Source organism: Colletotrichum siamense, assembly GCF_013390195.1.
Source record: "Colletotrichum siamense strain Cg363 chromosome Unknown KSG_Cg363_contig08, whole genome shotgun sequence".
NCBI classification, from domain to species: domain Eukaryota; kingdom Fungi; phylum Ascomycota; class Sordariomycetes; order Glomerellales; family Glomerellaceae; genus Colletotrichum; species Colletotrichum siamense.
In genome coordinates, this window is record NW_023501021.1 from 2,987,657 (window position 1) to 3,011,972 (window position 24,316).

Genomic DNA, 24,316 nt, shown 5'->3' on the forward strand with positions numbered 1-24,316 from the left:
CTTCAGACGAGACGCTGTTTGCAGTTAATTCGCCAATCTGGCCGTCTTTTTCAACAATCGATACTTCGGATGATCAGTCCCAGCGACTCCCGGATCGGTGACAGGGGCAATGGCGGCGGCTTTGTGATCCGCTGATCCCCATGTTTCTTCGACAAAGAGTGCCAAAAGGACCCCTTCTAGCCCGCCAAAATGGGTAGCGAGCCACCGAGGCGTCCATCGACAGAGACGGCCTTCAGCGCGTTCGGGGGTTCGCACGGCTGCTCGAGGTCGCTAGAGAGGGGAGTGGACCAGCCTGCTGCCTGTCTTGTCAACCAATGTCACCATCGAACCCCCGGCGAACCATTCTTCTTTCCCCTCGCCTCCTCCACAGCCCCTCGGCTGTCGCTACCCCAAAAGAGGAAGGTCAATAAACGGCCGCTGGAGCTGCGGGCTGTCGGGGCTGCTTTTGTGTCGTGATAGCACGCTATAGCGCCGAATTCTCTCTGGTTCCTTTGGCCGACCCCCCATCCAACGCGTCGCCCGAAGTACCCAAAGAGGAGCCCGCAGTCACACCCACGCTGATATGGGGAGATAGATAGAGGGTGGCCGGGAGGAAAAAGAATCGCCTCACCCTCTCCCGCTGCTGTTGGTTGTGCCGTGGCATTGTCTCCACGGCTCCTCCATTCGGCCGTGAAGCTCACTCTTCTCCCAGCAGCAGACCCTTCAGGAACCACCAGACCGACACCTCCCCCAGATACCACAAGCCAGAGGATCGCGCTCTCTCGTGGTGATCTGCGGAAAGTGGGATTTTGACTGGCTTGTTGGCTGGCTCAGTCCTTGTCACATCACGCATCTTAGCCTGCAGACTGCCGACCGGCACCACCGTCGCCGCCATCCTCTCGCTTGATTAATTGAAAAAAGCCCTTGGCGCCCGCAGTCCCCCAGTCCCGTTGTGGCCTTGGGGCCTTCTTTTCGTCCGCTGCTTATCTCGACCGTCGTCGCCTTTCAGCCCATCCGCAATCGGCGTTGCATTCTCTCATCTTTCATTCTACTCTGTCGAAAGTAGAGCGAAGGAGAGAGGGACACGACGCCCTCGCCCAAAGATCACGATGCCGTCCTTTTTTCGCAAGCGCGGCGAGCCCGAGGAGATCACGCCGTACCCCGCCCTGGAAGACGATGCCGAGGCCACCGGTATTGAGCCTTTGAAGGCTCTGGCTCAGTTCGAGAAGGCGCACAAGCTCGACCCGAATATGCCAATTGACGAGCTCAACGATGTCGACACAGCACTCGCCACGGGGAACGCCGAGAAGGGACTCGAGATCGAACAGGCTCTTATGGAGGACAACTCGCCCTATCCCGAGGTACGTGAGAAGAAGGTCTCCACGCGCAAAACATGGGACGAAAGGGCGCAGAAGGAGGCCAGCGGCGAGTAAGGAAACCGTTCAAATCGCTGACTTGATGCGACACAGGTCCGCGCAGTGGTAAGGAATTATGATGTCGATTTGCCTGCCAACACGATCCGCGCCTGGGTCATTGGATTGTTGCTCTGCACTGTCGGCTCCGGTGTCAACATGCTGTTTTCGCTTCGAAACCCCAGCGTCACAATCACGACCTACGTCGTCCAGCTTATTGCATACCCCATCGGCAAGGGCTGGGATTTGGTTATGCCCGATAAGGAACAAAATGTCTTCGGTATCAAGTTCAACCTCAGGCCCGGAAAGTTCAACTACAAGGAGCACGTCATCATTGTTGCCATGTCTAATGTAAGTGCAAATCACCAAACGTGAGAGGGCTTCTCAGGAAATCCCCGATGTGACGACAGCCAAGCTCTGAGTGATACGGCTACACATTTCAAGACAGTACTAATACAATCGCACAGGCTGCGTATGGAGGCGGTGTCTTGTACGCGACGGATGTCCTGCTTGCCCAGCAACTCTTCTACAAGCAGCACTTTGGTTGGGCCTTCCAGCTGCTTTTTGGCGTCACCACACTCTGCACTGGTTATGGACTCGCTGGCTTGGCCCGACGCTTCCTTGTTTGGCCTGCGGCCATGATTTGGCCCTCAAACTTGGTCAACTGCGCGCTGTTCTACACGCTTCACGATCACTCTGGATCCGACCCCTCAAAGACAAACGGTTGGAAGATCGGCCGCTACCGCTGGTTCCTCATTGTTGGTAGCGGTGCTTTCATCTGGTACTGGTTCCCCGGTTGGATCTTTCAGGGTCTCTCGTACTTTACGTGGATTTGCTGGATTGCGCCCGAGAATGTGATTGTCAACAAGGTCTTTGGCGGTTTGTCGGGCTATGGTCTGATGCCCATCTCCTTCGATTGGACGGTCATCTCAGGCTACTTGACCTCGCCTCTGATTCCGCCATTCCACGCCATTGCCAACGTCATTGCCGGTATCATCATCTTTTTCGTCATCATCTCCTCCGGCATCCACTTCTCCGGCACATGGTACGCCGACTACTTCCCGGTCCAGAGCTCCGAGTCGTTCGATAATACGGGCGCCGTTTACAATGTGTCTCGAATTCTCGACGCCAACTTCCAGTTCAATGAGACTGCATACAACGCTTACTCACCGCTCTACCTGCCTACCCAATTCGCTCTCGCGTACGCCTTGTCCTTCGCTGCCGTAGCTGCAGTCGTCGTTCACGTTGTGCTTTATCATGGCACAGAGATCTGGAGTCAGTTCAAGTTGGCCCGTCACCAGGAGGATGACGTGCACATGCGCTTGATGAAGAAGTACCGCGACGCTGAGGACTGGTGGTACCTTGGTAAGCAACGCCTCTATACAAACTATTTGGATCTAAGCTTACACATACAGCTCTCTTCGTTGTCATGGTCGCCATGTCGTTCGGCGTCGTTGCAGGTTGGCCCACAGGCTTTCCCGCTTGGGCATACGTCGTCTGCATCCTGATTCCCGTTTTCTGGCTTATCCCCATCGGCATCGTGCAGGCCATCACGAACATTCAGCTTGGTCTCAACGTTCTCACTGAATTCATCATTGGTTACATGGTGCCCGGCCGACCTCTCGCCATGATGATGTTCAAGAACTACGGCTACATTTGCATGTCGCAGGCGCTTTACTTTGCGCAGGATCTTAAGCTCGGCCACTACATGAAGGTGCCTCCTCGCACCATGTTTGCGTCTCAGCTCATCGCCTCACTGTGGTCTGCTGTGGTCCAGATCGCTGTAATGAACTGGGCCCTAGGCGCCATTCCCGATGTTTGCCAGCCCGACCAGCCCAGCAACTACACCTGCCCCGGCGGTCGCGTCTTCTTTACGGCTTCGATTATCTGGGGTGCCATTGGACCTGCTCGAATCTTCTCCGGCAATGCTCTTTACTCGTCACTCCAGTGGTTTTGGCTCGTTGGTGCCATCACCCCTGTCATCACCTGGTTCCTTGCCCGCAAGTGGCCCAAGAGCATTTGGCGCTACGTCAACACGCCCCTTCTGTACGGTGGCTCCGGTTGGTTGCCGCCCGCCAGTGTCTACATCTACCTCTGCTGGGCCACCGTCGGCACGATCTTCAACTTCTTCATCAAGCGCAGATACACGGGCTGGTGGCTTCAGTACAACTACATCACTTCGGCAGCCTTGGACTGTGGCCTTATTGTGGCAACGCTGATCATCTTCTTCACTCTGTACCTGACATCTGCGAGGCCGCCTCAGTGGTGGGGCAACGTTCAGGTCTTCGAGACGATGGACTGGAGAGGCGATGCCATCAAAACACACGTCTCAGGCAGTGAGAAGATTGGGTCCAGCACCTGGCCTTGAGTGGACTAAAGATATCAAGAATGGGAACATGTGTCAAAGATAGGGAAAGATGCTAATGATGTTCGATTTGCTCGGATTTTAGGAGTTCGGCGGCCTTCTATATGTACTACGGTCTAATGACCCATTGGAAGGAAGGAGTCTTTGGATATTTAGCTCGGAAACGAGGGTTGTCTGTACGGCTGATGATACCTCAGTGCGAATCTGCTTGCATATCTAAATTTTAAGTATGAATCTACGAACTTATCGATGAGTCAGCTTTGAGAGACGGTTGGGCGGGTGGTCTAAGTCGTCAAGTTCGATTCAGCAACGTTGCTTGCGTTTGTTCTTGGCAGAAGTGTCATACAGATGCTTCACCACCTTCTGTTCCAGTAACATCCATGGACGACATCACGACAGACATCTCTGCTACCTGCACCCCCTTGGCCCAGAAATTTCCATCCTTACGGACGACTCGGAAGTTGTGCCCTGCTCAGCTGTGTTCAGGAACGGCCAGGCTGCCTATGCCGACGCCACAAACGGATCACTCCACTCCCTGGCCCAGACTGGGTCTCGTCTCCTGAGACACCAAGCATTAAACCTTCCCTAGATCGCGATCGCGATAAGATGCGAAGATCATCAGCACCCAACCCATCATGTCGGGAGGAACCAGTAAACGGAAGGCCTCCTCGGCGGCTGATTGCAATCTCGAGGCCAAAGGGAACAGGATTCTGTGAGAGCTCCCTGACATGACGGAACAAGACAACAAATGTCGTGCATCCCTTCTGGCCAGGCACAGCCCAGGAGCCCCGTTCGTTCCATGAAGGGCCGTCGCCCTTTGGGTATATGACCGAGATGACCGGTCATTTCACCGAAATCCTCGGGGACCTCCCTCACCGGCATCGCGGAACGAGGGGGGCGTCTGGAGCGGGAGGCGGTCGTGGTTCTCTACGGTTTCCAAGGCATCGACGTAATGCAGCCGCCGAGCCCAGGTCCCAGCCCCCTGGCCTGACAGCTGCCTCAGTTTCCGCAATCTCGGGGAGATTTGGATTTCCTGGGTCTCACGTCCAGGAAAAGATGCTATTGTCTGGGAAGGAACGGCAATTCCAAAGGAGACAATGGGCGGAGCCGCAAGACCCAGGCCCTGCGCAGAGACAACATTGCTTGTGCTCCCTCCCTCCCTTCGCCCCAACAAAACATAATATGACCAGCCGGCCGGCTCGCTCGCTCGTTAGTCAATGTCTCACCCTTGGGAATGGTCGCACAGAGACATCATATCATCTTTCCCGGGGAGGAGATGACTGAGAAAAAGCAAATGTTTGGCAGCCCAGGATCCAGGAAAACCGAACCCCTCATCCCTTTTGACGAAGCCATTTTTGGGGGAAGGGGTGAACCAGAGGGGTGTCATTTGTTCAATGGTAAGGCAAAGGGTACATAAAGATTCCCTCCCTGGAACAAAGGTGAGTCAAAAGAAAAGACGAAAAGACAAACACAAATGCCAGGCAAAGCAAATTTCGCAATCCTGGGCTCTTTTGGGTGAAGAAACGCCAGCGCATACAAAACACAACAAGTATGGATGACTCTGGTATAAAGCAAAGACAAACGTCCCATTATTTGCGACGCAAAGGAAAAGAGACCTCTTCTTCACCTTTTTTCGGCTCGGGAAGGAAACATACTCACGACCGCACTTACATCCGCGTCATAAGGGGTAGCAAGGACTCAACAGCACTCGGAACATATCATGTCATTGAGAAGAGAAGCCGGCAAAACCAACAAGATTTATACGCACAGAAATTCCAGATCCACGGTCCCATCTTTACCACCTCAACGCTGACGACAACTTCCATTTTTTTTTTTGGCTACGAATTCATACCAGGAACCTCTATTTCTAAGTTCTAGATCAGGAAAATTCGCGCTATCGACGAATAAGGCACGAGCCGTTACGCATACGACGTTGCGCGGAGCGGCGCACCTCCTGAAAAATGGGACGAACCGGCTACGACACGACGGGGCTGTACCTCGACCGGCTCCAAGCTCCCCGAAATGCCAGCGGCGGTAAGAAGGCCGCGGGCACGAGAGCAGGGTCCGCTTCTGTGGTGGAGAAGCCGGCGAAGGATCCGAAGGCCGGGAAGAGCGGAGAAAAGGCCTCGGGATCGGTTTCGGGACAGAACTGGCAGGGGAGTCCTAAACCGCCGCTCCTGAGATGAGGGTGCCAAGAATTGCGGGAAATCCGTCAGAAGGATATATTTGAATAGAAGATACCGGGTCGCGCTATGGTAAGTTTCCTGGCTACTGCTGCAAACGTTTGCGTTCAGGGGATTCTAACCCGAGGTGGCAGAGATCGAGAGTTTCGGTTTGGATTGTATCAAAACTCGAGGAATGGCAAAGACGGAAAGTCGGGTAAGTTGTGTCTCTCTGTTTCAAGTCTACGTTGATACTGACTCTTTGAATAGTTGCGTGGCAATGCTTGGAAATAGCACCAGCACAAGACAACTCCTGATGGCCGCTACTCGCGAACAAATCCACCATCAGGGACGCGTCGAGCATCAAGTTCGACTGCAGAAACCATCAGAGGGTTGCGGGAAAACGAAATTTCCACGAATATGGTGCGACTAGCCCTGGAGGCAAGCAATTTCTTCAAATCGGGTGGAGATAGACCACCAGCAGTAGACAATGTTCGCAAGAACAACAGTGATTGTTAGATTTCAGCCTCCGCAAGGAACAGCGTCATGAGATTCAATGAGTATGATACACAACTCCAATTTTCCGTCTATACACAATGTTGTCGTACGTGACGTAACAGCCTTTGAAATACACAAGAACGCTTTTCTGGACAAATGGGGGTATCGCACTGGTGAAGAGAAGGAAAGCAAAACATAAGCCGTTCATCGGGATGGAAGCGGCACCTCATTGCATCGTCAGGACCTGAAAATTAACCATACTGAGGAGGATGCTGCGTGGGAGCCGTATGTGAAGGCGGCTGAGGCATGTAGTAATCCGCAGCGGCCCCGGTCTGCGCCGGAACCGGTGCCGGTGCCGGTGCCGGAGCTGGGTTTGGGCTCTGCGGGCGGTAAGGAGGCGGGCCGCTCACGGGGTCGTACTTGTTCTCGACCCCAGCGGCGCCGCCGTACCAGGAATCGTGATTATTGCCTTCTTTGCCGTGGCCCTCTTCAATCTTGGCGTAGGTGCCGCTCTTTTCCTTCTTGCTGCCGATGAACTTCTTGTAGAGGAAGACGGGGATCCAGAGGCCTGTGGATACGAGGAGGGCGTGGCCGAAGACGTGGCCCAGGCGGAATGATTTGCCTTCCTTTTTGCGTTTGAGTTCTGCGTTGTGTTAGTCGGGATGTCTTTAGGGAACGAAAGACGATGTTGGGCAAATAGACACACCTTTCATCAAGTAGTATGTGAACGCAATCAGGAAGAGGATGAACCAGATGATGGCGAGGATGATGAGCACGCGCGCCCAGACGGGGAGCCGCGCGAAGCCGTTGTTGCCGCCGCTCCCACCGCCTGCGCCGCCGCCGGCTGCGTAGCCGCCTTTGCTCTTGTATTTGCTCTTTGAGGATTTTGATTTTGACTTGCTCGAGGACGATTTGCCGGAGCTGCCTCTTCCTCCGCTGCTACCACCACCTTTTGGTTCGCGGATATCGAGAATGAATGACATTGTTCTTGTTGTTGTCGTCCACAGTGTCACTCGGGAGAGTGTGGTCTATTGAGGGGAATTGGGTCGTGATAAATCAGGCTGATGGTTACACAGAGCCTGCAGAAGATAACGGGGGTGAGGGGACGGTAGATAGCCTGGTTGCTTGCTGACCCGGTGCGGAGGGTGCCAAGGTCTTTAATAGGCTCTTAAGCACACTAGCTTAGAACAACACGCAAACGACGACATCTTACCATACATCACAAGGAGGACTGGCAAATGGTAGTCTGACAGGCGATTGATCAGCCCTGTACCTCATCCTTGGCGGAGCTCCGGCCTAGGGTCCTGCTCCCGACCCAATCTATGCAACTTGACCTCAATGTTTTCCCCTTCGTGGACTTGGAAAATTGGGCCATGGCACATAGTCGGAGCCTAGCACGAGAGGCGCAAGGAAGACAAGCTTCTTCATCAGGTTGGTCGAGGAATCGGGACTTCCTCGTGGGCATGAGTGGGTTGGTATTGCTCGTTGGCTGAGCTGAGGGATTTGGTCAGGGCTTGGCAAGTCACCTTATTCGTCAGATTCTGTGATAATGCAGTGCCAAGACACGCGATGCTCGAAAAGTCGAAGAACCAAACCAAAGTACCGCGCACTCGCGCTGCCTGTCGCAAGGGCGGTGTTTTCTCTTCGGCGGTGCAGCGGCCGGGGTGGCCAACGAACCAGGCCGATTGGAGTGCTCAATCAGCCCTACCGGAGGGAGCCAGCGGTCTGTAAACACATTGGAAACCCACCTCGATCTTATCTTTCAGGGGACATTTGAGTCTGCCTCGAAGCTTGATTCCTTAAACGGTTCATGAACCACATCTTCGGCCCCGCAGGGAGTGCTGCGCTCCGGGGCCGGGGCCCATGAACGACCAGGACTAATTCCACTTCCAGGCAGCGACATTCTGCCATTTTTCCTTTCAAATGTCAAGATGAACTGCTTCTTGGAAAAGGGACCTTGGTTCAACCCGCCGATCTCCGTCCAGAAGGATGACTTTCGGGACTGGCAATCCAGTTGTCCTGATTCGAGGTCAAGCCCGCCTCCAGGGCGCACAAGGAGGGGATGATCGCGATTATCTCTGCGGCACAGCTGCTCAATGCCGTCATGTATGTCCTCCCCCAAGAAACTTCCGTAACTTTCCTTCCATGCATTATGTCTTTCTTCTTTTCCTTCCTTGTTCATCTGGTTCGCCCAGTTTGAGTTGAGACACATCAACGGCTGCACGATGAGGCAGCCGGTACCCCTGCATTACGTCGGTGTCGTCCGTTGGGAGGTGAGTGTTCATCGCCACGCCCGTCATCTCATGCGCTCAGGGTCCAATCCCCACATCGAGGCGGCAAAACTTGGAATTGGGTTTTGGGGATGTGAGTTAATTTTGACTTCACCGAGAACGACGTACTGAAGCCGGGCGGTGCCTCGATAAGGCAGACGTAGCTTTTGATAATACCTTTGCTGTTGAGCCTCATTCTTCTACTGCTTGCAGACTGGGCTGACGTCGGTGTGCAGACTAGAAATGTTCATCTCGTTTGCGAGTTGCGAAAAGCACGATGTCATGGAACTCGCGACCCATCTAATGATTCAACTTGTTGAAGCTCTCAGGCAGTGAGTAAGTAACTATGCGTGAACTTTTCCGGGACTTTGAACTACGCCCTCGAAATATTGGGCATCAACTACCGACTTGTTATCGATCCAAGATTGACAAAGTCTGCAAACATTATGCCATGACCCATGCATCGGTAATGTTTTTCTTTGATGAGCGAACGATAAGGCTCTGCTTCGGATTTCATTTCATCCGTCATCACCAATTAGACTGTTCATCTGTTCGTTTGGGCCCAATTGTTCAACAATGTATGGATCCCTTCCTGCACTTGGTAAGTAATGTCATTGCCTACGCGTTGTTGTTTGAATACCGGATCGTGGGATCAAGGAGCCCTTCGAACCTCGGGAACAACGTGCCATACCTTTCAGGACTGCCTTCATTTGTTCCATTGAGAGCCGTGCGAGCTCCCTGGACGAGTAATCGACCTGATGTCTCTCTTGGAGCCCGTATTTCATGCTGGTCGACTTACCGAAGGCACCAAACTGCATGTGGGTGCCTCTTCATCCAGCAACCTCAACAAGCATTGAGTTTGTAGTTACGACGCAGCCCCCCCGCAAAAAGACTACGGCAAAATTCACCCTATACGCGGGCACAATTCTGGAAACACTATATGGGCACCTTGACCTGTGCCCTCTACCAATTAAGGAAAACAGTACAGAAACCCTATACGTTCCTGCCTCAACAAGCATTTCTGGTCATCGGAATTGTCCATGCCGAACCGAAAACCTGCTCATAAAATCCTGAGAATGGCAGAGGTTGCAGGTCAGCGCGCGTCCGAGCAATGGCGGCCAAACCAGTGACACGCGGCACCCATACCCGGAAAGTCGTTAGTCTCGGTGCACACAATACGTAGGTGAATTCCATCCGTTGTAGCGATTTCCGCGCCCCAGCCGTCAAGTCGAAGAGGTCGAAGCTTCTCAGGTTCCCGAGCATCAGCTTCGATTGAATATGCTCGTGCCCTGGCACGCGCTGGACATGAGCCACATGAAGCTTGCAAAGACGAGGGCGCAAGGTGATGGACGGCAGCTAGAACAGCTATCCATGGCGTGGCGACGTTGCGTCAAGGAAGGAACAAGGCAGTCAGATATTAGAAACAGCCGTCCATCGTTTCGTTGTTCTTGACATGGCGCCGTGTTTGTTTGGCAGGCAACTCGCGTGGCTCGAAGGCATGCCCCGCCTCTCAGAAGACTCGCAATTGCCGCTGGATGGGAGATTTGCATGAAATAGGTTGCTTCTCATTCGTGGCGGAGCACAACGACCCGGGCGGTCTTTATTAAAAAACGGCTTTAGAGTTGCGATAGTCTGGGGTTGGCGCCGGTCGGGGTCATGGGGGACAAAGACGTGTCTTGGCCGGATACGGACATTTTTGTCGCCAGCTCCGGGCCGTGGTGATGACAGAATGGACCTGAGGGCACGACCTGACCTTTTCTCTGCTTCTCGGCGTCTGATGTGGTGAGGTGAGACGACAGGAGGAACGCGGCGCAGGTTGGATGATGATGCATGGCGGGATATCGTATTATTGCATCAGACAGACACTATAAACAGAATCACTCCTTTCGAGCTGCATTTTGCATCCGAAGAAGCAAGCAAGACACGGGATGGAATCACCCAATGGAAAATCGCCGAAAAAGCTGACACTACCTACCTTACAGTGGAGTGTCACTGGAGTCTCCGCCCGGCTTCGGCGCAGCGCCCGAAAGCCCGGTCCCGCGTCTTTGGGCGGGCATCTCACCCTTAGTGTACCTTAGACAGCAGGACTGGCGAATGATGCCGCGCTGGGATTCGGTCTGGGGCCCGTCCGATGTTAGCGTCACTTTGCGAGCCTTCAGTGGCTTCACTGTGGATCCCCAAGTGCCCCTGACCCTGAAACATCGGACTGGGCCGACCACTTCCAGAGGCTCCAAAGGGCTCCAATGGGCTCCAATGGAGGGGCGTGGACAGGGGGACTGCAGCGGCCCTGAGAGCATGTTTCTGCAGTTCGACGCCCAAGCTCCGACCTCAGTGTTCCACGTTCACCCCCCCAATTCCCAGCTTGCAGGTGTCACCTGTCACACAATTGATGAAAGGCCGTTGTCCTCTTCTTTTTTTTTATTCTTCAACTTTTCCATGTCTTTCCTCGTTTTCGGTTTTCCCCATCCCAAGCTCCCTCTCCCTCTCTTCTTGATGTTACAATAGCCCTTCTCTTTGTGTGTTAATTCAACCTCCATTGCTCTCCTTTCTTCCCCTCGTTTCTTACACGTGTTTCCAGCTTCCTTCCTCCCAAACTGACACAGAGTTCTCCTTTTCACGATCCACCACACCTTACGTCACACGAAATTCGACAGTCAGGGCAGGCCCGCAACAATGGCAGCAGCAGTAGCAGCAGCTACCTCCTCCGGGGCATTCGAGCCCAAGACGCGCAAACGCGTTCTGAGAGTCATTGCCGTCTCTCTCCTCCTCGACCTTGTAAGTGAAACTTGCGGCCCTCTTTGTCGTTACTGAAAACTGACCACGACCCCGCGCCAGATCTCCTTCACCTTCATCCTCCCGCTCTTCCCGAAGCTCCTCGAGTTCTACCGCGACCGCGAAGCCGGCCCCGCGTCCGCAAACGCCACCGAGCCCGCGACCCTTCTCCAGAGCGTCCTCTCCGGCCTCAACCGCTACAAGGCCGCCTTCGCCCGCCCCATCGACTCGCGCTACGACATCGTCCTCCTCGGCGGCGCCCTCGGCTCCCTCTTCAGTCTCCTCCAGGCCATTGCCTCCCCGCTCATTGGCCACCTCTCCGACCGCCATGGCCGCCGTACCGCTCTGCTGGCCTCCATGTGCGGCAACATCCTCTCCGTCCTCCTCTGGGTTGTCGCCGTCGATTTCCGCACCTTTGTCGCGTCGCGCGTTGTCGGCGGACTGTCTGAGGGCAACGTCCAGCTTGCGACTGCCATGGCGACGGACATCTCCGACGAGCAGAGCCGTGGATCGACCATGGCGCTCATTGGCGCATGCTTCTCCATCGCCTTCACCTTCGGTCCGGGTCTGGGCGCATGGCTGAGCAGCATCAGCACCGTCAAGGAGAACCCCTTTGCGACCGCCGCGGGATTCAGCTTGTTCCTCATTCTCACCGAGACGCTGTACCTCTACTTTTGCCTGCCTGAGACCCTGCCCTCGTTGACCGGCAAGGGCGCCAAGAAGGACGAGAAGACCAAGACCCCTGCCGCGCCCATCCAGCGAACCAACTCCCACTTCCTCCTCAACGCTGTTCACTTCGTCTTCCTGCTCTTCTTCTCCGGCATGGAATCCTCGCTCTCCTTCATGACGTACGAGCTCTTCGCATTCGGATCCGCCAAGAACGGCCGCCTCCTCGGCTACGTCGGCCTCGTCGCCTCGATCCTCCAGGGTGGTGTCACCCGCCGCCTGCCGCCCTTGCTCTCCGTCCGCATGGGCACCGTCGCTTGCCTCGTCTCCTTCATCCTTCTCGGCCGCATCTCGACAACGGGCGGTCTTTACGCGGCAGCTACTTGTCTGGCGGTGACGTCATCGACGGTCGTCACTGGTTTGAACACCCTGAGCAGTTTCGAGGCTGCCGAGGGCGAGCGCGGAGGCAAGCTGGGTATCCTCCGCAGCTGGGGTCAGCTTGGTCGTGGTCTTGGACCGATTCTGTTCACCAGTGTGTATTGGTGGGCTGGCCGTGAGGTCGCCTACAGCATGGGTGCTGCGGGCATGGCTGTCGTGACAGCGGTAGTGTTTGCCGGGCTCAAGACGCCGCCTGGCTCATTGAAGAAGAAGGTTCCCGCCGAGAAGAAGACGGCATAAGGAAGGAAGGAATGGAAAAGAAGAAAGAGAATTGATTGCTATAAGGGGTCTGTTGGGTTGACACTTTTTACACACTGTACATGTATTTTGGGACGCATTGCTTAGGCGTCGGTGGTCTAGGTGGTATGTATGATACACAATCGAAGGAACTGTACATGAAGAGTCTTGATATTGTTCAGTCGATTGAAGTCATGTGTTGCATATTGACTGGATAAACATGCACATGCTGTGGGCCCTTGAAGCCTGTGGTCTTTCAGTGGCCACATTTAACCAACAGATCAGGAATGGATGTGAAAATACAGATGTTGCTTGGCCGTTGAGGAACCTGGAAGAATCTGAGCATGCGAGCAGGCCACAACAGATATCACGTTCTTTGAGTCCAGATCTCACGAAGCCTAACCTGTACCATCTTTACTCGGACACTGGGGGTGTATTTTTCATGTATGAGTGACGGCTGATGAATAGCCATGGAGATGGCAAGGCTAATCTAAGCTTTCTATGCAGCCATTTTGGTTTTGGTTGGAGCTCTCCATACCTCAAGGAGACTTTCTAAATATAAAGATCTTAGCATGGGACAGAAACCAGTTCCCTCGTTCATTGTCATCGAAAAGACACATGAGGCTGAACGTAGCTGGCCACTTTAAGATCTTCCAAGGACCTATCAGCGACGATAAGTGATAAAAAGGCAGCTTTTTTCAGCGCTCAGTTTGAACTTCAACAGCCAAATGTTGAACCATGATGGTGGTGTTAGTGTGAAGAGACCGAAATCGATGGGCGGCCCCGTCTCATCGTTCTCAAATAATCGCAATTCGAGTAGCGATCGAGGAGAGAGTAGAGTGGCATAACGTCACTGTCGGTCTGGTGTTCCTCATAAGAATAACTTCTGAGGAACGACAGGAAGTAGATCAAACGCACACACTAGGCAGTATGTAAGTCATGGGAGGAGCATGCGTCTTCGATTGGCATCCAGTTATTGTCACTTCAATAAATCAGTACTACAAAGCCATGTATTGGCGTTGGTCGTCCGAGGTTGATATCAAAAGTATCCAGGCATATATATACGATGTTTGTAGTAATGAAGATGCTTGCAGTCCATGCCCATCTGGGTTACCTTCTGCACCAGACGTAGGTCCTCATCATGCCCTTCTTATGACGTGTGTAAATGGGCAGGAGTATCAATGGCATTGGCTCTCAAGCCCAGAAGCAATTACCCAAGAGGGCGAAGGACACACAATGGATTGGTTTGCACAAGGTTCGGGTTAGAAAGCATCTCAGCTCCTGGAAGTGGACCGCCACTAATCTTTCGACAGGATGGCCTCTGTCATTGCTGTCCGTCATGTATTCACCACTCCGCAGACGGATGAGAGGAAACAACACAAAGTCCTTGAGCCTTCCAAAAGCTTTGGCAAATTCCAGCGCACTCCATGTGGAATACTCACTTAACCTCCATACACAGAGACGACAGGAGAAGGAGAAGCATTCCAGGTGCGAACACAGCGTCCGCCGTTGTGCAAGGCTAGTATTTTCTAGCAATTGGAAGTAGTCCCAGTCTTGTCCTGAAAGAGTCTAGGAAAACTTTAGAACACCAAGGCTCATTGTTGTGGTGAATAGAAATTGACTGTGTCTTGTCTTTGAATAAATATCTAAGTACTTTACACAATGAGAGCAGCATATGACAGGCACTTTCTCAAGAAAGAAAATTAATACTACGTATGCTGAGCGGCGAGGACTACCAAGGCAAGATATCAAAGGTAACATCATGGCAGCATGTTGTATTTCCCATGCTTAAACTTGCTTCGGTCTGCCTCTATCGTCTCTGTATTGGCGGATGTGTTCTCCAGTCTCTCCAAGGGCTGCTGTTTGTCGTGCGCGTTTGCACCCCACCCCTGCCTCATACAAACAGAAGGGGCGCCCAAGACAAGGCACCTTCCTTCCTTCCCTCACCTTCCACACCACCATCCAAGCAGCCAGCGTCCGTCTTGACGCACGCTGCCGTGGATTGCTTCCAACAACAAAGACAAGACCAGATGGTCTAGTGGTCCAACGCCGGCGTGGAGCAATAGTAGCTTATTGGCCTCCTAAGCCAAAGGTTGCGGGTGCAAGTCCCGTCGTCGGTGCTTTTTTTTTTCGACTTTTGGTCTTTTGTTTACCGTTTGACAGCTGACACTTATGCATACTGCAATGGTATGTGAGAGGTAAGGTAGGGGGTCTGGAGTTCAAAGGTATGCATGGCATAACGTAAGATGTTATGATTGTCTTCCTGCCTTGGCTGTGTTAGACGCAACACTCGTGAAGTTGACTGTGATATCACCACTGGCATCATCATCACCACTACCACCATCACTGCCAACAAAAGTATGACGCAATTGGTAGTTACCAAAAGACAGAGGTTCAAAACAATTCAAAGATACTGGAATTCGGAGCCTTATCATACCTTCCATCCCCTCCATGAGCCTCTCTACGCAGCTCGCCATACATAAATTCTACATGAGGGGTTTCCTGATAAACGCCGTGCCATATGCAGCTTTGGACCGGAGACGACCACCTGCGACCCGTCTTTTGATGTTACTCTCCATCTTCAACCAACGTCCCGGCCCTCCCCTCGCTTAATGTACAGTGGTGTTACGATGTCGAAGGGCGTGGCTAAAATGTCGTTCGTGTTTCGCCATTTCGTTTTCGTGGAATCGGAGTCAGCGTTTAGCCCTTGGACTTGGTGTTCAGGATCAGAGCGACAATGAGACTGTGTCGCCGTTAGCTTTGGGGTTGTTTACGAGAGTTGATCAGGGGTAAGTAAACATACCCGTAGAGACCCAAAACTTCGCCGAAAATGAGAATCAGGACCATGCCGACGAATACGCGAGACTGCTCCATGTACGAGCGAACGCCCTTGTCGCCAACGATACCAATCGTGTAGCCAGCTGCGAGACCGGTGAAGCCGACAGAGACACCGCAGGCCAGATGCATGAAACCACTAATTAAGGTCAGTATGGAAAGTTCCACGACAAGCTACATGGCGGCGACAGGCAATGCGCGCGGCTGACGTACTTGAACAAGCTGTATTCACTTCCAGTTCCAGGGGGCGACAGGTCCTGGGCGATGAGGACGGAGATGACTAGGGAGTAGACGGCAATGATACCGGACATGACAACGGGGATCAGACACTGCGCGCAATGTTAGACGGTGCTTCTGCTCGAGCTTTCGGTGCGACGTGCCTTCATGATGAGATCCGGTCTGAACGTTCCCACACCAGCAATACCGATACCTGACTTCGCGGTACCGTATGCGGCGCCGATGCCTATTGATGTCCACTGTTTAGCATGTTGTCCTCGTTCGTCGCGCCGGGAAGGGATATCAGCTCGGGGGTTATTGGTTGAACATACATCCGAAGATCATGGCAGCCGCGATGCCGGCCTAGTTGCGAGGTGTGTCAGCAAATCGGTATTTCTTCAATGTCATTGCTGGCTAGCCAGATCTTCGCGAGGCCAGCATTGCATCGAGGGGGCGTTGGAGCTTACCATTCCGATGAATGGCGCGAACTTCGGGGCGAGAGCGGAGTCTTCGGCCATGTTGGGCAGACTGTGAATGTGTTTGCGGTCTCTCGATATGCGGGATTGGCGTTGATGACCGACGGAGGGGGAGGGATGTATGCGTGTCGAGGATCCCGCGATGGATGGGTGTCTGCGCTACCTGGATCCAGGACCTTGGAGCTTGGTGACGGTGACGAGGCCCAATCAGGACTGCACGGTGGACGGCTGAGAACCCGTGACGCGGTAAAATACCGGCCCGACACCAGCCACTGGGCATAGTTCAGCCACATCACATCTATCGACTTGCCATCTCAAGCAGGCTGTTGGTGGCTGGCTGTCGAATCAAGTTCCAGAGTGGAGACGTATGCACACGTGCGGCGCAGTAGGCGCAACTGCCTCGAAACGGTCCGTGCTGCGACTTTCCTTATCGGCATGTTGGCTTATCACAGATGTATCAGTCGGTCGAGGACTGGAATCCCTGGACGCCTGCCAACTTTCCTCCACGAAATACCCCTTATATCGCGCGCCCAGATGCAAGGCAAGTGTGAGGTTTGGCTGTATCTCATGTCCTCGGTTTGAGTGTGCTTGAGGCTGGCAAATGGAGGGGAGCGGGACGTGCCTTGCGTGATAAAGTCAAACTATCTTTCGTCGCACGCGTGCGCTGGGCATGGGGAAGGCGTCTTCCTGGTTGGCCGCAACGGTGAAAGGTTCAGATGCTTGCTTCTTTTCCGATGCAACTCGAGGTGCTCCGATTTCAAGACGAGGTTCGGTGTTCGCAGCAGCAAGGCAGCAAGGCAAGGCGCGGCAACGTCCAAGTACCTATTCGCAAAGTCACAGTCTCGAATCATTTGGTGCAGTCGTGCATGAGCAGCTCCATTTCTTCCGGCAGTCACCCGCCCACCTCACGTAGGACAGTCTCAGCTAGTCCCTGTCTCCTGGCATACTACGTATGCGGTAGAGGCGACTGGTCTGAAGCGGTCTTTGATATTCTTAGATACGCATATTGCCATGTGCTCGCCCTGTCCACACCACACGTCGAGATACGGATACAGGGCGCTCGCTAAAGCTAAGATACACCCCGCGAACCAAAGATGAGCCAGACCGGGCCATTCGACGCCCTCAGGACCATGGAGTCTCCATTTGCTGCTGGGCCAATGTCAAAGTCCTACGGATACACTTTACGGCATACATATGCAATGGCGGTAGGGGACGTGGGACTGTGGAGTATTCGAGCTGCAGGACAATGGAAGAAAAAAAGGTCAAGGACCAACCTCGAGGCCCCGTCTGTGAAGGTCTAGCGCCGTGGTGGATCTGCAGACTTGCACCTTTTGAGATCCACCGTCGTCTTTTCTTGACATGTCCAGGTATTGCAGCAAGTCGCCAGAGCACTGACTGATGGCTGGTCTGTTGACCGTCCTGCGCTTATTCTTCGGTTGGTGATTAAGACATGAATGCTCCGAGATCAGAGTTAGATAGGCTAATGTACCTCATCTTACCCTACTTAGACAGGGGAGGTCAGATGCTTAGCACCAAGCCAGGGAGACGGGCAGACAATGAGCGAGCGAGCCAACGTGGGCAAGGTGAATGAATGGATGGGGGTTGGAACTTGGAACTTGTTGGAGGGCTGCAGTTTGCAATCTGCAGGTTGCTGCACTGTACCCGACACGCGCAACCAAAAGAAACGGCCGATTCCCGTCTCGTCTCGTCTCGTCTCTGGTGGTTCGCTCCCAGCAGCAGGCCAGCAAAGACCGACAGCAACCTTCAATCCACCCAGGTCCATCCTGTTCTTCCAATCTATCCCCAGCTTTCTACGCTTGGCCGCAGCCCACGCTTTCTGCCACGACCATTCTAGCCCAATGCCGCCCGCCGGTCTGGATGACTGAGCAGAGTCAAGTCAGCAGTAGCAGCAGCAGCAGTAGCAGTAGCAGTAGTAGTGACCGGGCACCGACCCGACATACGGCCAACATCCCATCGCCCATCTAACGTGCTAGATTAGTTGAGCTGGTGTCAGTGCCAATGCCAGCGGCCCTCCACTTCTGGCTGCCAGACTCACCTCACCTTACCACCTAAGCAAATCCCTAGTACGGATACCTTCCTAGTAATTAGTATTCGTTGCGCACTGCCACTGCCACCACCACCACCACCACCGGCCGTCAACCACAAACCACCACTCCCCTTTGACTTCCACCGCCAACATTTCATCCCCGCCTGCACCCATTTTAACCAGCATCGCTATTGTTGCTGCACACCGCGCCTTGCTGCCTCGCCCCCGACGCTCCTTTTGCAGCCTGCCGAGAATATCGACGTCCTTTGCCGTGTTCCCGCCCTTTGCAACAACCAACCCGCCCAGGTCAGGGCCCTGTGTCAAGTTATAGGCCCATAACGTCACCCGGCCCATCCTGGAAAGGGGACGGAGAATAGAACGAAGGGGAAACGAAAAGCAACACCACCAAAAAAATACCTCCCTTCGACCACGACGCCGCCGCGACAGCCGTCAATCTGTCCCTGCGAGCCTTGTTGGCGCAACCGACCGATCAATTGCCAATTTCGCCCTGTGAGCGGCTCGCGGCGATCCTGTGCTTCCTCACCATAGCCGGCGGCCGTTGAGGCCTCGCGTTGTTAGTACACCTCTCCTTCGATTCCTGTACCACATTTTTCTCCACCTTGGCACAACTCACCATCTCTCCCCTTTATAATCAACCGCCTAACAACCACGTCCATAGGCCGATAAGATCTCTCGCTGCAATCCCCAGCTCGACCGATCCATTCCATCATGGCCGACTACCACGGCGACCCGCGAGGTCACCACTCCAACAACTACCAACGCGATGCCGCCTTCTCAAACATTTTCGGCGCCGCTCCCCCGCCGGGACGCTCCCAGACCATGACCTCCTCTTCGATGCCTCCTCAGATGATGCCTCAGCACCAGGGCAGGACACAGACAATGTCTTCTTCCTCCATGTCGAGCATGCAGCGACAACCCCCGCCGAGACAGCCTCAGGGCGGTTACGACCCGAACCCTCCGAGAGGGGCTTCGTTGCAGAACGGCTACCCGGGACAGCGCTCCGCCTCTGGCGGCTATCAAGTGCCCAACCCTCAACAATACATGCCGCAACAGCAGGCTCGTCGCCCGTATCCTGGCCCTCCGGCACCTGTTCCTCAACGCGGCGACATGCGAGGACCGCCCCCGCAAGGGCAATATGGCGCGCCAAGGTCTCAGGCACAAAGGTTTTATCAAGGAGGAGGACCAGCACCGGCGATGAATAATGATTCGTACCGCTCACAGTCTCTTGCCTCCACCCCGAGGCCAAATATGTACCAACCTGCTCCCGGGAACTACGGTTCGCAGCCGAATCATCAAGCTGCGGCCAATGCCTTTCGTCATGCTCCGTACAACCCGAGTTCGGCCCGAACTACGGCGCAAGGACGGGTCGTTCCCGAACGTCACGATGATCGAGCCATGTCAATGACTGGATACCCTCCGCAAGATCGCGACTTGCATCAACACCAGAACTCGCACCAGACGATGAGCGGCCGAGTCATTCCGAACAGAAGAGCACCGGTGGAGCTGCCGGCGACCAATGGCAGCTTTGGAGGAGGCTACACACCAGCGCCAGGGTCTCAGACGAGGACGGTGAGCATGGCCTCCTCCAATGGAGATTCACAGAGGACCATGTCAATGGCGTCCACCATCGCGCCCACGATAACACCCTCGGATTCCGACGCCGCAACGCTGGCACATAGGCCCTCCATGAGCAAGTCTATCGACGGCAGTGAACGGCCACCGACGGCCAAGATCCGACCTCCTCTGGTATACCCTGCGCTGCTGTCGAGAGTAGCAGACTGTTTCCGACAGAAGATCATCACAGGCGACAGAACGAAGAACGAGCTCACGTATAAGAACGCCTTCAGCGGTGCCGAGGCGGTAGATGTTTTGTCATATATTATCAGGACGACCGACAGAAACCTGGCCTTGCTACTGGGACGAGCGCTCGATGCCCAAAAGTTCTTCCACGACGTCACTTACGAACACCGCTTGCGCGACTCTACATCAGAAATGTACCAGTTCCGAGAAACCATGATGGAAGAGCCTGAAGAAAAGGTCCCTGTCAACGGTGTCTTCGTCCTCCTCTCTGAATGTTACTCTCCCACCTGCACGAGAGACCAGCTTTGCTACTCTATTGCCTGCCCCCGCAGACTGGAGCAAGTGTCCCGATTGAACCTGAAGATTCAGCCCGGCCTGAAGAAGGAAGCCGAGGCTGCCACGAACGAAGATGACATCGATCAGACAGACGAACAGAAGCTCTGGATCAACTCCGTGCCGAAGGAGATCGCCGAGAGCGTTGGTGACAGGGAAAAGAAGAGACAGGAGGTTATTTCGGAAATTTGCTACACCGAAAGAGACTTTGTCAAGGATTTGGAGTATCTCCGCGACTTTTGGATTCTTCCTCTGCGCTCCAAGGCTTCTCCTATTCCTGCGGCCAAGAGAGAAAAGGTTGTCAAGGCTATATTTAGCAACATTGTCGACCATCCTAGTCTTCACCAAGTGAGCTCGCGGTTCGCCAAGTCGTTGACGGAGAGACAAAACAAGCATCCTGTCGTTGGTAACGTCGGAGACATCTTCCTCGAATGGGTCCCTCAATTTGAGCCTTTTATTTGGTATGGTTCCAAGCAGCTGGAGGCCAAGTTTGAGTTTGAGAATGAGCGTTCATCGAACCCGTACTTTGCCAAATTCGTCGACGAGATCGAGCGAAGGAAAGAGTCGCGAAAGCTGGAACTCAACGGTTATCTCACCAAGCCGACGACCCGTTTGGCTCGTTACCCGTTGCTGCTGGAGAACGTGCTCAAGTACACCGAGGACGGTAACTCGGACAAGGAAGACATTCCAAAGGTGCTCAAATTGATTCGCGACCTCTTGAGCAGAGTCAATGCCGAATCAGGAAAGGCAGAGAACAGATTTAACCTGAGAAGGTTGCATGAGCAATTGCGCTTCAGACCGAACGAGAGGGTTGATCTGAGACTGACGGAGGAAGGTCGCGAGTTGGTGTTCAAGAGTCAGCTGAAGAAGACACCGCAAGACGCGTCTGAGATCACGGCTTTCTTGTTTGACCACGCGGTGTTGTTGGTGAGAATCAAGCAAGCGGGCAAGGGGGAGGAAATCAAGGCGTACAGAAGGGTGAGCATTATACACACCGGATTGGAGATTGAGCTAACCTGGAACAGCCTATCCCCTTGGAACTCCTTGCCATTCGAGAAATGGAGGAAGTCATCCCCGGTTCTGGTGGCATGAAGCGTTCGTCGTCTAGCTTGCTACCAGCGCTTCGGGCCAACACAAATGACAGCAAGAAGGGAGAAGGCTGGCCCATCACGTTTAGGCATTTGGGTAAGGCCGGCTATGAGCTGACGTTGTATGCTTCAAACCAAGCGGCACGTAAGAAGTGGCTGGAGTTCATCGACACCGCTCAACAGAAGCTGAGAGCCCGCGCCGACTTCTTTAACACAAGCGTCATCTCTGCAGGATTCTTCGTTGGCACTAACCAGGTCAACTGTGTTACTCCCTACGATGGTGGCCGAAAGTTGTTGTACGGCACGGACAACGGTATTTACTTGTCAGATCGAAAGAGCAAGGAGGCCATTCCGAAGCGAGTCATCGAGACGACAAGCGTCACCCAACTGGACGTTCTGGAAGAGTACGGTCTCCTTTTGGTTCTTTCGAACAAGGCTCTCTACTCGTACCCTCTCGGTGCGCTCAATCCCGACGAGCCTGCCCTCTCGAAGAGGCCAAAGAAGATTCAAAGTCACTGCAACTTCTTCAAGACGGGCATTTGCCTTGGCAGGCATCTTGTGTGCTGCGTCAAGTCGTCAGCCCTGTCAACCACCATCAAAGTCTACGAGCCCAATGACGCAATGTCCAAGGGCAAGAAGCAAAAGGGTTTCGGAAAGATGTTCGCCGGCCAGGATGAGCTTAAGCCATTTAAGGAGTTCTACATCCCTACGGAATCGTCATCTGTGCACTTCCTCAAGTCCAAATTGTGCGTGGCATGCGCCCGTGGATTTGAGGTTGTGTCCCTCGAGACCCTTGAGACGCAGTCACTCCTCGACCAGGCCGACACCAGTCTCGACTTTGTCGCCCGCAAGGAGAACGTCAAGCCAATTCACATTGAGCGTCTCAATGGCGAGTTCTTGCTCAATTACTCTGAGTTTTCCTTCTTCGTCAACCGTAACGGTTGGCGTGCGAGACCGGAGTGGCGTATCGACTGGGAGGGCACACCGCAGAGCTTTGCCCTCAGCTATCCTTGGATTTTGGCATTTGAGCAAAACTTTATTGAGCTCAGAAACATTGAGACCGGCGCTGTGCACATTGTGCCGCATAGAAACATCAGGATGCTGCATAGCAGTACCCACGAGGTAAGTCTGGCTGTTGTCTATCTCCAAAAAACGTTACTAACTCAGCTACACAGATCATTTTTGCGTATGAAGACGAGAAGGGAGAGGACGTTGTCGAAGCCATTGACTTTTGGAAGAGCAACAGGAGATCCGAAATTCCATGATTCGACAGCGCGACGCCATCCCATCTCGGTCACTCCTCGAGGGAGAGCATGTTTGATTAAAGATCGATACCAGAGTGACTTGACTCAAATTCTTTTGCAGCCCTTTTATCGATGGCGGCTTCTTGTCTCTGGACAGGGCAATTTTTTGGCCGGGCGCTTGCGTCAAAAGCGGAGGACGACGATGGCGTGGGAGGGAAGGCTTCTTTTAGAATGGACGACGGCAACCTATTTTTGTCATCGATACATGGTTCTATTTTGTGTTGTTTCCACTTGGATGAGGGTTCTTACTCGGTTAGTAGAGGGAGTCAAGCGTTATTCCCTGCAGTTGTTGGTTGTGGGTGAAGGGACGGGGAGAAAGGGAAGGGTGAGAGATACTCGAGGACAATTTAAAGCAAGTTGTTCCTGCGAGGATACGATTGGTCGCATGTGAAGTGAAATGAGCCTGGCGTGACGGATTTCCTCAGCATTCATCGTCCTTGTGAGAGCCTTGGATTTGAAGTTGCATCCTGGCGCGTGGGTGGTTGGTTTAGTTCAACTCTATTAATTGCATGAGCGTGTCAAGACTGAGATGAACGTTTCCACAATTGTCGGTGATCCCCCAGCTGAGGCGCCCGTCGCGACTTCGCCCTTGGCTGTTGGAGAGGAAGCCTTTTGGTAAGCAAATGTCTATACAATCATCAGCCATGGCCTTTCCCAGATTCTCGTGAGCCAAGATGTAGCGCTGTGATCTGGTGTTTCTCAACGAAATGTTCTCTGACTTGATGCTGGCATCATGACTTTATTAATTGATGGTAGACTTCGGAGAATTCCCTCTATGAGATTGAGGGACCTTTGTCGTCTTGAATCTTTGGCGGGGTATTCGACGACTGATACTCTGGAAAGGAGGCAGAGATCACATCTGTCATAACTAGAACTGAGAACCGTTGGGGCAGACTCTTGTGATGTGACTGGGGAGCATCATCGTGCGTTGACCAAGTCCGATCTAGAGATCTTGGAAAGCGAACTCATTCGTGGCCCTGTGTCAACTGTAGCTGCCAGTGTCACCTTTATAAATATTCTGCCAAATGGCAGGTCGAAAGGAAGGCGATCCGCAGGAGAGCGGTTGCAGTCTGCGGGACACGTTACGGATCTAGGGGTTCAAAGTAGATAGACAAAGGGACTTCGGCGGCGAGGTTAATGTTTCGAGCACCATCATGAGTATTCCTGGAAACAGGGAGCTTTTCTCACTGCTATTCTCAAAAGGAAAGCAGAGGTGATATTTGAAATGCGAAGCCTCGACTGCTAGATCACACGTGGAAAAGGGGGGTTCTACAATGGCTACCAGGACTGATTAGGCGTCAAATCGACATTAAGATAAGTCTGTAAGTAGAAGATTTCAAACCAAGTTGTAGAGCGATTGGCTTATACAACAGTAATTATCGCTGTTGATCCAGAAA

The 24,316-nt window shown here is 53.5% G+C and overlaps 6 protein-coding genes across 6 annotated transcripts; 3 read left to right on the forward strand and 3 right to left on the reverse strand.

Moving 5' to 3' along the window:
* Positions 1 to 1,088: 1,088 nt before the first annotated feature.
* Positions 1,089 to 3,759, forward strand: isp4-1 (Sexual differentiation process protein isp4; the record flags this gene model as incomplete). Its single annotated transcript, XM_036644184.1, has 4 exons — positions 1,089 to 1,340; positions 1,449 to 1,742; positions 1,859 to 2,756; positions 2,807 to 3,759. 4 exons carry the CDS (start codon positions 1,089 to 1,091, stop codon positions 3,757 to 3,759), a joined length of 2,397 nt encoding a protein of 798 aa, XP_036491168.1.
* A 2,908-nt stretch (positions 3,760 to 6,667) lies between these two features.
* Positions 6,668 to 7,399, reverse strand: CGCS363_v012336 (uncharacterized protein; the record flags this gene model as incomplete). Its single annotated transcript, XM_036644185.1, has 2 exons — positions 6,668 to 7,059; positions 7,123 to 7,399. 2 exons carry the CDS (start codon positions 7,397 to 7,399, stop codon positions 6,668 to 6,670), a joined length of 669 nt encoding a protein of 222 aa, XP_036491167.1.
* A 2,312-nt stretch (positions 7,400 to 9,711) lies between these two features.
* On the reverse strand, positions 9,712 to 9,949 carry CGCS363_v012337 (uncharacterized protein; the record flags this gene model as incomplete). The annotated part of the gene is made up of 2 exons (XM_036644186.1): positions 9,712 to 9,756; positions 9,833 to 9,949. 2 exons carry the CDS (start codon positions 9,947 to 9,949, stop codon positions 9,712 to 9,714), a joined length of 162 nt encoding a protein of 53 aa, XP_036491166.1.
* Positions 9,950 to 11,359: 1,410 nt separating this feature from the next.
* On the forward strand, positions 11,360 to 12,802 carry Mfsd10 (Major facilitator superfamily domain-containing protein 10; the record flags this gene model as incomplete). Its single annotated transcript, XM_036644187.1, has 2 exons — positions 11,360 to 11,461; positions 11,522 to 12,802. The coding sequence occupies 2 exons, from the start codon at positions 11,360 to 11,362 to the stop codon at positions 12,800 to 12,802; spliced, it is 1,383 nt and encodes a 460-aa protein (XP_036490307.1).
* A 2,697-nt stretch (positions 12,803 to 15,499) lies between these two features.
* On the reverse strand, positions 15,500 to 16,368 carry vma-11 (V-type proton ATPase 16 kDa proteolipid subunit 2; the record flags this gene model as incomplete). Its single annotated transcript, XM_036644188.1, has 6 exons — positions 15,500 to 15,542; positions 15,603 to 15,773; positions 15,848 to 15,963; positions 16,048 to 16,097; positions 16,183 to 16,213; positions 16,318 to 16,368. 6 exons carry the CDS (start codon positions 16,366 to 16,368, stop codon positions 15,500 to 15,502), a joined length of 462 nt encoding a protein of 153 aa, XP_036490306.1.
* Positions 16,369 to 19,102: 2,734 nt separating this feature from the next.
* rgf1 (Rho1 guanine nucleotide exchange factor 1) lies at positions 19,103 to 22,880 on the forward strand (the record flags this gene model as incomplete). The annotated part of the gene is made up of 3 exons (XM_036644189.1): positions 19,103 to 21,505; positions 21,553 to 22,737; positions 22,791 to 22,880. 3 exons carry the CDS (start codon positions 19,103 to 19,105, stop codon positions 22,878 to 22,880), a joined length of 3,678 nt encoding a protein of 1,225 aa, XP_036490875.1.
* Between the last annotated feature and the right edge of the window lie 1,436 nt (positions 22,881 to 24,316).